The sequence below is a fragment of the Trachypithecus francoisi genome, unplaced genomic scaffold (genome assembly GCF_009764315.1).
Source record: "Trachypithecus francoisi isolate TF-2019V2 unplaced genomic scaffold, Tfra_2.0 Lachesis_group5, whole genome shotgun sequence".
NCBI classification, from domain to species: Eukaryota; Metazoa; Chordata; class Mammalia; order Primates; family Cercopithecidae; genus Trachypithecus; species Trachypithecus francoisi.
In genome coordinates, this window is record NW_022681470.1 from 112,131,146 (window position 1) to 112,143,799 (window position 12,654).

Here is a 12,654-nt window from a genome sequence, read left to right on the forward strand (position 1 = left end):
AATGTACTTGTGGATTTGAGGGTTCTTAAGATGTTCCCTTAAATCTCTCTTAGCTGAATTTGTCCATGACCCTAACATTGTCTGGGCCCCAGACTGCTCTATTTTTAGACTGCCTATGTCATTCCCTGAAGTTCCTGGCCTCAGAAAATCATCTCTCATAGCTGTTAACAGAATAGGAAAGCAACAATTTTCCCTCACAAAAGAGAGAAAAGGTGAGACCCTTTGGGTGTAACTTGTCAAGGGCAAAAGTTACCCAGAAAAGTTAATTTCTTGGGATGAGGGAGGAGGTATTAACCCATCACCCTCCATTGCCTCCCAGAGCTAAAAGAGCCTAGAAGCAGGGAAACTGTTCATGACCAGAAAAAAGTGTTTTCACCTGGTGTTCCCCAGACTTCCCAAGAAGACTGCCATGCAGCGAGAGGCTGTTCAGATGGCCAAGTGCAGGGAAACTAGCACCAACTGTGTTATTAGACAGATCTAGGTCTGAATCCCAGACCATCTGTGGGAACTCAAGCTTAGAGGAGCAACTCCCCTAACCGCTCCAGGAAGTTTCTTCTTCTAGAAAATGGGCATAACACCTACTTCCTAAAGTTGTTGTGCAGCTTAAATTGGAATAAATTAGCTAACATACATAAACACTTAAATATTGCCTGGCATATGATAGGTACTCAATAAATGCTAATCTTAAACCTCAGGTGAATTTGTGACTGGCCTTTTGCTTTCTTGGGAATGAGAGACACAGGCATTATAAATTTCACCTGCCCCTGTGGTTTGTACTCTTTTCCTTTCTCCTGTTTAGCAAAATGCCCTTTTTAAAAGTCCCAACCTTGCTTCAGTTGAACTAATGGGCAAATGTGATTTCCCACACCCAAGCTAGGGGATCTAGGAGCTCAGAGTGCCCTGAGGGCTGTGCTGTGGAGGCCTGGCCAGAACCCTCAGAGCTGCTCAGGACTCCTTCCTCTGTCACTCCTCCACAGTCAACTAGAACCCTATCTCTCCTGAGTTGACCCTGCTGCAAATCTGTGCCCCGTTTCATTTGCATGGGCCCTGCTGAAATTCAGAAGCTTAGTTCTTCCCATGACTATAGGGGCCTCCTGCAGGTCTCTTGCTCTGTCAAGGTCAAAACCCCTACTTTCCTCAATTCAACCATTGATTCTCCATCTTCATCTTACTTGATCAGCCACACTTGACACAGTTGATCACTTCTCCCTTTAAACATCTTCACTTGGCTTCCGAGGCCCTTTGTTTTCCTCCTACCTCCCTGGCCATTCCTTTTCAGACTACTTTGCTGGTTCACTCTCATTTTTCCCTAATCTTTACAAGTTGATATGCCAGAGCACCTCAAACCCTTAGACCTCATCTCTGCTACTCGTGCTCCCATGGTGATCTCATTTAGTCTCTGGTTTCAAACGCAATCTACAGAGTGATCACTCCTGTACTTGCTGTTTCCCTTTTCCTAGAGTTCTCCCTGCCTCCTGCAGGTAGGAAGTGATTCAAGATAAGAGATGGAGAGAGCTCTTCTGGCCAGGATAGAGGGTGATTCTGAGAAGGCTTCAGGAATAGGTGAGCTTTTGAGCAAGGCTACTTGAGGAAGGGTAGGCCGTGGACATTAGGGTGCAGGCAGGAGCAGACCAAACATGCTTGTAAAAGGAACAGCAATTATTCTGTTTTATATTTATATCAGCCCTTGGTGGCCCCTACAGCAGAGTGGCTTGATCTCTCACCTCCTTCAGGTCTTTGTTTAAAGATTAACTTCTTCATGAGGCCTTCTATGAACATATCCTTTAAAAACACAAATCCCCTTCCTACTAGGACTCCCCCAATTCCCATCCTGAGATCCCCCCTTCTCGATTTTATTTCTCTCTACAGGATGTGTATCACCATCTGACTTACTAGATATTTACTATATATTAGTTTATTTATTCCCCATTAGAATGTAAACTTCCTGAGGGCAGGCATTTTGTCTGTTGAGTTCAATTCTGTATCCCCAGTACCTAAAACAGTGCCTGTCCATAACAGGCATGTTAAACATTGTTGGACAGATGAATGAGTGAATGAAAAATGGTAGTACCTTTCCTCCTCCATTCCAGTCCATGCTACACAAAGAGGCAAGATTAATTTCCCTAAATGCGTGAGCATTAGGAAGTGGGAGGGGTTGGAGAAGGTGGAAATTATAATAAGGAAACCATAAACTACTTAAGCCCATAAAACAAAGGTAGGAAACATTCAAGATAAGAGACCTCTTCTAGCCAGGATAGAGGTTGGTTCCGAGAAGACTTCAAGGAGAAGGCAGACATTTGAGCAAGGCTGCTGAGGAAAGATAGGCTGTGGATATTAGGCTGCAGGCAGGAGGATCACAGGGCAAACACTCCAAGGCGGGAAATGCAAGTGTGTGTAGAAGGAACAGCAAGCATTTTTGGGTTGGGCTGGCTTATGAAGTTGTGACGGGCTGACGGCGAGATAGGACTGGAAAAGCATGTTGGGGTCAGGTTGCAGAGGTCCTTGACTGACAGAGAGGGGAGCTTGGTCTGTGGGGAATCCTCTGCTCTGTGTGGTCAGAGGCTGGTCCGACACTCCGGCCTTGCTCCAGTCTCCCTATCCCTCATTCCAGCCCCGGCTAGCTCGGTAGAAACGGCGCGAATCTCGCTCTCCCTGGGTAACTAGGGTCCCAACTGCCTGGCTAGTGTTGCTTTTCGCGTCTTCACTGACACCATTAATGAATGAAGTCTGGCTCCCACCCGTGGGGAAGGGAGGAGCCTCAACCTCCGGTCCGCTTGCTCGCCTGCAGCGCTCCCGCCCGTGTCCCGCCTCGGGTTGCGACGTCCTGAATCCCAACACCGACAGAAGTAGCGCCTGCGCACGGCCCTGTGGAGCCGCGGAGGGAGGGGACGGAGAACGGGGCGGAGGCGGAGTCAGGACGCCAGCCCGTGGGCCCCGCCCCCCTATGTCGGGTATAAAGCCCCTCCCGCTCAAGGTTTCCCCAATCCGCCAAGACTCGGAAACCGTTCGCCATGTCGTGCAAGTCGTCTATGGTTTTGGGGTACTGGGATATTCGTGGGGTGAGTGCCGTCTCAACGGTAGAACAGCTCGGTCAAACAGACGGACGCGGAGACGGCGGGTCTCTGGGTTCCTGGTCTCCAGTAGGAGCAGCTCTACGCGGGAGCATTTTCGAGCTGCCGAGCCACCGACGTCGACCCCTGCCCAGCCTCTGGGATGGCGGGCCCTGTGGAGAGGGGCCGAGGAGACCACGCAGGGGCCGGGCTTGGGGGGTAGCTTAACCACCGCCCCGGCAGGATGCAGGGGCTCGGCAGCCCCGGAGCCGGGGACGTTAGCGGGCGGGCGTTGGGAATGGGTGGGAGCTGCGCAGTCGCTGAACCGCTGTTTCCCCCCAGCTGGCGCACGCCATCCGCCTGCTCCTGGAGTTCACGGATACCTCCTATGAGGAGAAACGATACACGTGTGGGGAAGGTAATGCCGCTCTACGTGCCCGTGTAGCCATGCTGGCCCTCCACCTGCCCAGGTCTTTTACGCCCAGAGGGTGGTGGCGTCTCGCCAAGGCCGGGTGGGACGTCTGCCCCAGTCTGGATGGATAGCGACACATCCTTTATCTGGAACTGGGGGTTCTCTCTTTAACATAGCCCAACCGCATCTTAATGCTTAACCAAATAGGGCTCAGAGGCTCAATGGTTATGCTTTTAGGGCCCGGGAGTTTGAGGTATTGGGGACCAAGTCATTTCTTTAGATCTTTCGCTCTTGTCAGGTGAGGTATTAAGGAGGTTGGGTCCCACTTAATTCTGTCTTTTACAGCTCCTGACTATGATCGAAGCCAATGGCTGAATGTGAAATTCAAGCTGGACCTGGACTTTCCTAATGTAAGTGGCTTTAGTAGAGGTGGTGGGCAGAAGGGAAAGCCTTCAAGTGTATCCAAACTTGCCTCTTTCCTGCCTGGGACAGAAGGATGCAAAATAGGGGATCTGAACCTGGATAGAATAAATAGAATTCAGGGGTCCTTGAATTGGATGGATATGTATTTTCTTTCTTTCTTTTTTTTTTTTTTTGAGACGGAGTCTTGCTCTGTCGCCCGGGCTGGAGTGCAGTGGCCGGATCTCAGCGCATTGCAAGCTCCGCCTCCCAGGTTTACGCCATTCTCCTGCCTCAGCCTCCCAGTGGCTGGGACTACAGGCGCCCGCCACCTCGCCCGGCTAGTTTTTTGTATTTTTTTGGTAGAGACAGAGTTTCACCGTGTTAGCCAGGATGGTCTCGATCTCCTGACCTCGTGATCCGCCCGTCTCGGCCTCCCAAAGTGCTGGCCCTGGGATTACAGGCTTGAGCCACCGCGCCCGGCCTGGATATGTATTTTCATTCCCATTAACCACTAGCAAAAGTGATTTCCTTTTATTGTGAAGAGAGACAATAAGTGACATTGGTTATTAGCCATGTCTGTCACTTTGTCACTAGTAGAAATCAGGTATTTTCTTTTTTGTGTGTTTTTTGTTCTTTTGTTTTGAGACAGGGTCTCTGTTGCCTAGGCTGGAGTACAGTGGCACAATCGCAGCTCACTGCAGCCTCAACCTCCCAGGCTCAAGCAGTCCTCCCACCTCAGCCTCCCAAGGAGCTGGGACTACAGGCACAGACCACCATGCCCAGCTAATTTTCGTATTTTTGTTAGAGATGGGGTTTTGCCATGTTACCCAGGCCAATCCTGAACTCCTGGGCTCAAACAATCCTCCCACCTCGGCCTTCCAAAGTGTTGGGATTATAGGCGTGAGCCACTGTGCCCAGCCTGAAATCAGGTAGTTTTGTATTCTATTAAATGCATTGCAGATATTTTAAGTGATATTTATATACGTGTAAATAAATATATACATATGTTATTTACTTTGAGACTATGTTAGTCATTACATCTGCTTACTATTTAATGCATTAATAGGCATGTTACGCTATTTGAATTTTTAAAAATATTTTTTGATTGTGTAAATTATCTATTTTGCTTCATGCTTTTAACAACTTTATTCTGAGAAAAGGTCCATGGCATGTACATACACCCACATATACACACACTAATTTAAGAACCCCTGTCTAGAATCTCGTGAACCCAGTTGCTACCTTCTACTTATTTTCTTTTTTCTCCTAACGCAGCATCTTCTCTTTCTTGTTCACTGCCCTGCAAGTGTTCTTTTCCCCAGGAGAGAGAGATAGGGAATCGAGAGAGGTAGGTTGTTCATCTGGCCTGCCCTTTTCCTTTCAGCTGCCCTACCTCATGGATGGGAAGAACAAGATCACCCAGAGCAATGCCATCTTGCGCTATATCGCTCGCAAGCACAACATGTGTGAGTGGGGTAGGGCTGGGGAGGGACCCCAGGCTGGTAGTTTGTCTGAGAGTGGACAATGCCAAGGGTGATTTGTTATCATTTGGCCTACAGGTGGTGACACTGAGGAAGAAAAGATTCGAGTGGACATCGTAGAGAACCAAGTAATGGATTTCCGCACACAACTGATAAGGCTCTGTTATAGCTCTGAGCACGTGAGTTTCTTTAGCACACATCTGCTGAATGGAGTATCAGAAAAAGGGGTATTTAGGAACCCAAGGGTTATCTCTGCTCCATTCTGCTGCTGCTACCTTCCCACCAACCCAGATTATTAGAATAAGAAACAGAACTTACAATTTTTGGTTTGTTTTGTCATGTAATTCCGGTTCTGGTGCCTCTTCTTTCCAAACTCCTCCTTCCCACCCTGCCGTCCTCAAGTGAAGGCAATGAGAAGCCACCTAGAGAAGGGGCTACTAAATGTCCATCACTGGCCTGTGCCCTGATTAACTACAAAGGTGATCACCACTATTCTCATTCTGTTTTTTCCTCTCAGGAAAAACTGAAGCCTCAGTACTTGGAAGAGCTACCTGGACAACTGAAACAATTCTCCATGTTTCTGGGGAAATTCTCATGGTTTGCAGGGGAAAAGGTAGGAAGAAGGGAAAAGAAGAGCACACCTTCTATCTCTGCAGGCTACTACTCCTCAGATCCAAGCATCTTACTGCTTTTCTTCTAGCTCACCTTTGTGGATTTTCTCACCTATGATATCTTGGATCAGAACCGTATATTTGAGCCCAAGTGCCTGGATGAGTTCCCAAACCTGAAGGCTTTTATGTGCCGTTTTGAGGTGATGTTTCCTGCACCTTTCTCTTATAAAAACACTCACAGGCTTCCCTGGGCCCTGTAGGATCCCGTTGTGGTGGATTCTTGCCTGGCTTTTGCCTAAAGGGCAATGATTGTCAATGGTTGGACACCTCTAGACCTTTAAGTCTTGGGAAAAGCCTGACTTCTACACCTTGAAGGCACTGTCTACAAAAAGTGGAGGAGGTAGACATAGGCAACATGTGAATGTTGCTGTTTTGGTATGCATCTGTTGGACTGGGTTGGGGTCTTTATAAGATTTGGTGTATTTTCCTTTCAGGCTTTGGAGAAAGTCACTGCCTATATACAGTCTGATCAGTTCTTCAAGATGCCCATCAACAACAAGATGGCCCAGTGGGGCAACAAGCCTGTATGCTGAGCAGGAGGTAGACTTGCAGAGCTTGTTTTGTTTCATCCTGTCCCTAAGGGGTCAGCACTCTTATCTTTGCTCTTTTCAATAAATAGCATTTAGGTTACTGGTGTCCAGCTGAATTTCTCTTGGGTATAAAGGCTAAAAGGGAAAAAGAATATGTGGAGAATCATTCAAGATATGAATTGAATCACTGCAACACTGGCATCCCCCTACTCCCCAACTGAGTTCAAGCGCTGTAGGTTCGTGCCCAAGCCTTGAGAGTGGGTACTAGAAAAAGAGATTGCACAGTTAGAGAGAGCAGGTGTGTTAAATGGGACTGGAGTCCCTGTGAAGACTGGGTGAGGATAACACAAGTAAAACTGTGGTACTGATGGACTTAACTGGAGTTCAAAAACCATCCTGTGTACACATGGGAGTTTAGTGTGATAAAGGTAGTATTTCAGACTGGTGGGCTGGCCAGTAGAGTTGGGACAATTGCTTACTCATTAAAAATAATAGACCCCCACTTGACACTATTCACTAAAATCTAGAATTTAAGGCCCAACATTAAACACAGAGCTGTTGAAGTATTGATGAAAATGTAAGAATTTTTGTGACCGTGGGGTAGAAGTTTCTTTAAAGACATAAAAAGAAAAAACTATAGGCTGCTTTGCCTGTGGAGTAGTGTTCTTTATTCTTTTACTTTTTTAAACAATAACAAAATCACAAAGGAAAGATTTACCAATTGAATAGGGTCAAATTCTACAACTTTTCCTAAGGCACACACAATAAATGACAAGTGAGACAAAAAGCACTAGTATAAAGATTATATAAAGACCTGTAAATCATTAAGACAACTGAGTTCTTAAAAATGGACAAAATAAATGAATAATTTATAAAGTAGAAATGTGGCCAAAAACATCTAAAAGATGTTTATAATGCAAGGAACTATAAATTACAACAGTGAGAAACCATATTTCCTTCTATCCAATGAGGAAAAAGTTTCTAAAGTGTTGGCAAGGCTTGGAAAAGTGATATGCATTTCCTGCTGGTCAACTTGTAAATTAGTATAGCTACTTTGGAGGACAATTTAGCAACATCTGCTAAAATTTAAATCATATTCTATGACCCAGCAATTCCATGCTATAAAAACTCATCCATGGCTGGGCTTGGTGGCTTACACGTGTAATCCCAGCACTTTGGGAGGCTGAGGTGGGAGGATCACGAGGTCAAGAGATCGAGACCATCCTGGCCAACATGGTGAAACCCCATTTCTACTAAAAATACAAAAATTAGCTGGGCATAGTGGCATGTGCCTATAGTCCCAGCTACTCAGGAGACTGAGGCAGGAGAATTGCTTGAACCCAGGAGGCAGAGTTTGCAGTGAGCTGAGATCACGCCACTGCACTCCAGCCTGGCTACAGAGCGAGACTCTGTCTCAAACAAAAAAAAAAAACCTCATTCAAAGAGGCATATACTAAGATGTTCACTGTGGCATTGTTTGTAATGACAGATAAGCAGAAAGCATATAAATACCTGTCAATACTATGGAGTACCACGTGGCAGTGGAAGAATGAGACTGAACTGTGTGAACTAACATGCAAAGATCCCCAAAACAGGCCAGGTGTGGTTGCTCACAGCTGTAATAACCACACTTTCAGAGGCTGAGGTGGGAGGATCACTTGAGGCCAGGAGTTTAAGACCAGCCTGGGCAACATAGTGAGACCCCTGTTTCCCAAAAAAAATTTTTTTACCCTGCACAGTTGCTCATGCATAGTCCCAGCTACTCAGGAGGCTGAGGTGGGAGGATCGCTTGAGCCCAGGAATTTGAAGCTGCAGTAAGCTGTGTTCTTGCCACTGCACTCCAACCTGGGTGACTGAGCAAGACGCTATCTCTTAAAAAAATAAAAAAGATCTCCAGGCACAGAGAAGAGTCTGGAGGGAAACACCAAACTCATAACAGGCTTACTGTAGGCAAGTGGGATAAAGGCCCAGACTCCATGATGGAAGTTAAAGGGCATTTCCAAGTTAGCTTTAGTCTTAGCTTTTCTAACTAAGAGAATGTACTCATGCATTGCTTGTTTAGTAGAAACTATTTTTAAGAAAAGAAAGCAAACTTAAGAAACACTGACTCCTTTGGAGATGACTTGGCACCACTCTCCGTTCACAAAGCAGAGTCCGAATAGTCTTCAGAGACAGGCCTGTAGGCCAGATTGTCATCCCCTATGGATCAGAAGCCAAGGATCTCTCTAGTGATGGTCAGAGGGCCCAAATGGCAGGGATACCTGGTGATGTCAGGAGGAATAGTACAGACAGAAGGTGCTAAGCAGACAGTTCAACTGCCATGTTTTGCCACCCCCTGTGAGCAGGGATTAGGTGTTCAGGCCAGTATCTTGGGCATGGGGAGCCTTTGGCCAGAAGAGGTATAAAGCTCAGAAGTTTTTCATTCTGATAACTATTGATATAATTTTCATAGTGTGAGGGAGTGGTATGCTTTAAGGAAAGGCCTTGTGTATTTAAGGGAGGCCAGAGAAACTGAGGATGTCCCTGGGGCTAGATCGGTGCTATGACCAGAAATCAAAAAGGGAATGCGTTATTTATTGCTGTGTAACACTATTGAGAGAGGAGGTAGTTAAGGGATGGATAGGCACATAGAGAGGGAGGGTCTCAGGAGAAGGGATAGAAAGAACTATTTCACAAGAACAACCGTGGGACAGCCCCTATACTGCCTCTACAGGTAATAGGAAAAATGTAAGAACTTACCCTTAAGCTAGGATGTTGCTCAGAAGTGACCATCCCAACTTTGGTGCAGGCACAATAAATCAACCTAAATTTCCCTAATTTAACCCAGCTCATTATAATGTCATTAAACATGACATTAGCCTTGTGGTTTTAGCACCCCCATGGGTTTTACTTAGGCATTCATGGGTAATAACCAAGATGGAGTCACTTTGGCAAACCTTAGGCATGCACAGCTGTAGTACCCCAAGGAGAAAATGTTACCTCTCCCATCTGGGCAAAACCCACAGAAGACTTCCTGGCTTCTGCCACTTAAAAGACACAGAACACAGATATCTTACTGACAACCTGCTTTCAAGACCCCTGTCTTTGCTGAGAGCTTTCCTTTTTCCCAGTAAATTCTACTCTGCCCTACTCACTTTCCACGTCCATGTGCCTAATTTTTCATGGTCATGGGACAAGAGCCTGAACCTTGCCGTACTCCAGGGGCAAAGGAAGACTTCTAAACTATTCCCACAGATGTAGCAGCCTAAAACAATACATGTTTACGGTCTCCAAGTTTTGTGGATTAGGAGTCTGGGCACAGCTGAACTGGGTCCTCTGCTCAGGGTCTCATCTGAAAACTGCACTCAGTGGGTCAGCCAGAGCTTTGATCTCACCCCCAGGCTCAGTGGGGGAAAGATCTGCCTCCAAGTTTGTGTAATTATTGATAGCATCAGTTCTTTGTTTCCTGTGGGACAGAGGTCCTCCATTTATCATTGGCTGTCAGCTAGAGCCACCTTCAGCTCCTTGCAAAAGGGGCCTCCTCAACATGGCCACCCATTTCACCAAAGCTAGTAAAGGCGTCTCCTCGAAGAAGGAACACTACAGTCCTATGTAATCTAATCAAAGCAGTGACATCCCATCACCTGTTCTTATTCTATTAGAAGCAAGTCACTGGCCCCACCCACACTCAAGGGCATGAGTACTAGGAGGTGGGATCATGGGGGCCATCTTAGAGTCTGCTCACCACAAGAGAAGAAGGAAGGAAACAGGAGATTGGTCCTGCAGTCCTATGAGAAAAAAATCCCGGGAAAGACAGATAACAAGAGAAAGCAGCAAGGTAGGGAATGAGCAATTTGCAAGGGAGAAGTTTAAAAAACTCAGGTCTGCAGGTGAAATGTATTTCACATGAATTCCAGATAGATCACATAGGCAAATCACATGTTTCAATTTTTTTAAATTATTATGTTTGTTAGTGAAAATCCACTCAACAGTTATGTGAAACCTGGACCTTACTGGCCCAGAAAGCAGGGAACAGGGAACACTGAGAGGAACAGACCCTTTCCACAAGAGAGGTGGATCCCCAGTTCTCAATAAGCTCCCAGTTCTAACTCTAATATGGGCCAAGAAAAGAATGCTGTCATAATGGCTGCCTTCAAGCAAGTGGCAGATGTAGGGGGGTGGCTGGGAGCACATCCAAGGCACAGAGGCACAATAGTGATGGGTTTATACAAGTAGCATCAGTAAGGGCTTAAAAGAAAACTTGAAACAGGTGCATTAGATTTGGTGGAGCAGTTCCCCAAAGTGTTAGGGAAACTCATTTGTATTCATTGTTGCAGGTTGAGCAACTGGGCATTTCTAATTGAGAAAGAAATAGCTTATGTGATTAAAGGAAAGTTTGTTTTAGAGTTGTTTCACTGTTACTAGGGAGAGAGGGACAGGTGTAGTCATGGACACAGATCTGCCTTTAAAGCCAGTTTAAGAAGCACTTATGAAAATACTTGGACTGTGTATAGAAATTGCACATTCCTTATCCTGCAACTGCAGTACAGGTGGAGCAAATGAGCTACACAGAAAAAGAGGACTTAGGAAGTTCAGATGGTTGGTGGGGGAAGGGAAGAAATAAAATTCAGTGGGTGATTTTTCTAATGTGTAAATTTGTTCACATCACTCCCCTGCTTAAAGATGTTTAGTGGCGGGCCGGGCGCGGTGGCTCAAGCCTGTAATCCCAGCACTTTGGGAGGCCGAGGCGGGCGGATCACGAGGTCAGGAGATCGAGACCATCCTGGCTAACATGCTGAAACCCCGTCTCTACTAAAAAATACAAAAAACTAGCCAGGTGAGGTGGCGGGCGCCTGTAGTCCCAGCTACTCGGGAGGCTGAGGCAGGAGAATGGCGTGAATCCGGGAGGCGGAGCTTGCAGTGAGCTGAGATCCAGCCACTGCACTCCAGCTTGGGCGACAGAGCGAGACTCTGTCTCAAAAAAAAAAAAAAAAAAAAGATGTTTAGTGGCTTCTAAGACCTCGGGGGCGGGGGGAAACTGTCTTCTCAGGCTTACCTTCACAACCTCACCTCTGCTCCCTAGCCAGTGGCATCCTTGGCATGTGCCCTCCCCCTGCTGCCCTGGAGCACTGGGTCCAGTCCTCCCTTTATGAATTTCCAAGGGAGCAGCACTATATGGTGCTCAGGAGCATGGACTCCAGAGCCAGGCCATCTGGGTTCAGATCCTGGCTTTGCCCCAGATAAATGGTGGCTTCCTGTGCTCAGTGTCTTCTTTGTTAAATGAACCCTCTCTCACAAAGTTGTTATGATAAGGGAGGAGACCACCCCTCATATTGTCTTATGCCCAATTTCTGCCTCAAAGAAAAAGTAGGAGTTAAAGAAAAGACAGAAATGAAATCAGTAATCAGACAGCCTGGCGCTGCATTCCAGGCCTGGTAGTTAAAGATCAACCCCTGATCTAACTAGTTCTGATATCTATAGATTCCAGATATTGTATGGAAAAGCAATGTGAAAATCCCTGTGCTGTTCTTTTCCGTTCTGATTATCGGTGCATGTAGCCCCCAGTCACATACCCCCTGCTTGCTCAATCGATCCACTATCCTCTCACATGGACCCCCTTACAGTTGTAAGCCCTTAAAAGGGACAGGAATTGCTCACGTGGGAAGCTTGGTTTTTGGAGATGTGAGTCCACCAGTGCTCCCAGCTGAATAAAGCCCTTTCCATCCACAACTCGGTGTCTGAGGGGTTCTTGTCTGTGGCTCGTTCTGCTACATTTCTTGGTTTTCTGACCAGGAATTGAGGTGATTAATGGACAGTTGAGGCAGCTCCTTAGGCAGCTTAGGCTACCCTGTGGAGCATCCCTGTGGGGAACTCCAGCCAGCTTGAAAGATGCAGATCCTGAGAGTGCTCCCTGAGGGCAGGAAATTGCCCCAGTGGAACACCTCACCAGAGAAGCACATGACAGGCTCCCATGGAGGATCAACGCAGTGGCTGAACACCGGGAAGGAACTGGCACTCGGGGTCCAGACATCTGAAACTTGGTAAGACTGGTCTTTGGAACTTGCCCACGCCATTTGAGTGGAAGCGTGGCCTGATCACCCATGATGTGCTTGTACCAGCACTTTGGTT

General features: G+C 46.7%; 1 protein-coding gene across 2 annotated transcripts; it reads left to right on the forward strand.

Moving 5' to 3' along the window:
- The first annotated feature begins 2,259 nt into the window (after positions 1-2,259).
- Positions 2,260-7,109, forward strand: GSTM3 (glutathione S-transferase mu 3). 2 transcript variants are annotated; one of them, XM_033198807.1, is made up of 9 exons: positions 2,260-2,345; positions 2,789-3,059; positions 3,393-3,468; positions 3,808-3,872; positions 5,249-5,330; positions 5,424-5,524; positions 5,863-5,958; positions 6,046-6,156; positions 6,451-7,109. In XM_033198807.1, the coding sequence occupies exons 2-9, from the start codon at positions 3,012-3,014 to the stop codon at positions 6,547-6,549; spliced, it is 678 nt and encodes a 225-aa protein (XP_033054698.1). In that variant the 5' UTR covers positions 2,260-2,345; positions 2,789-3,011; the 3' UTR covers positions 6,550-7,109. The 2 variants fall into 2 exon arrangements, with proteins under 2 accessions (XP_033054698.1, XP_033054699.1); XM_033198808.1 differs by lacking the exon at positions 3,393-3,468 and having other exon boundaries at positions 6,451-6,695.
- The last annotated feature ends 5,545 nt before the right edge of the window (positions 7,110-12,654 follow it).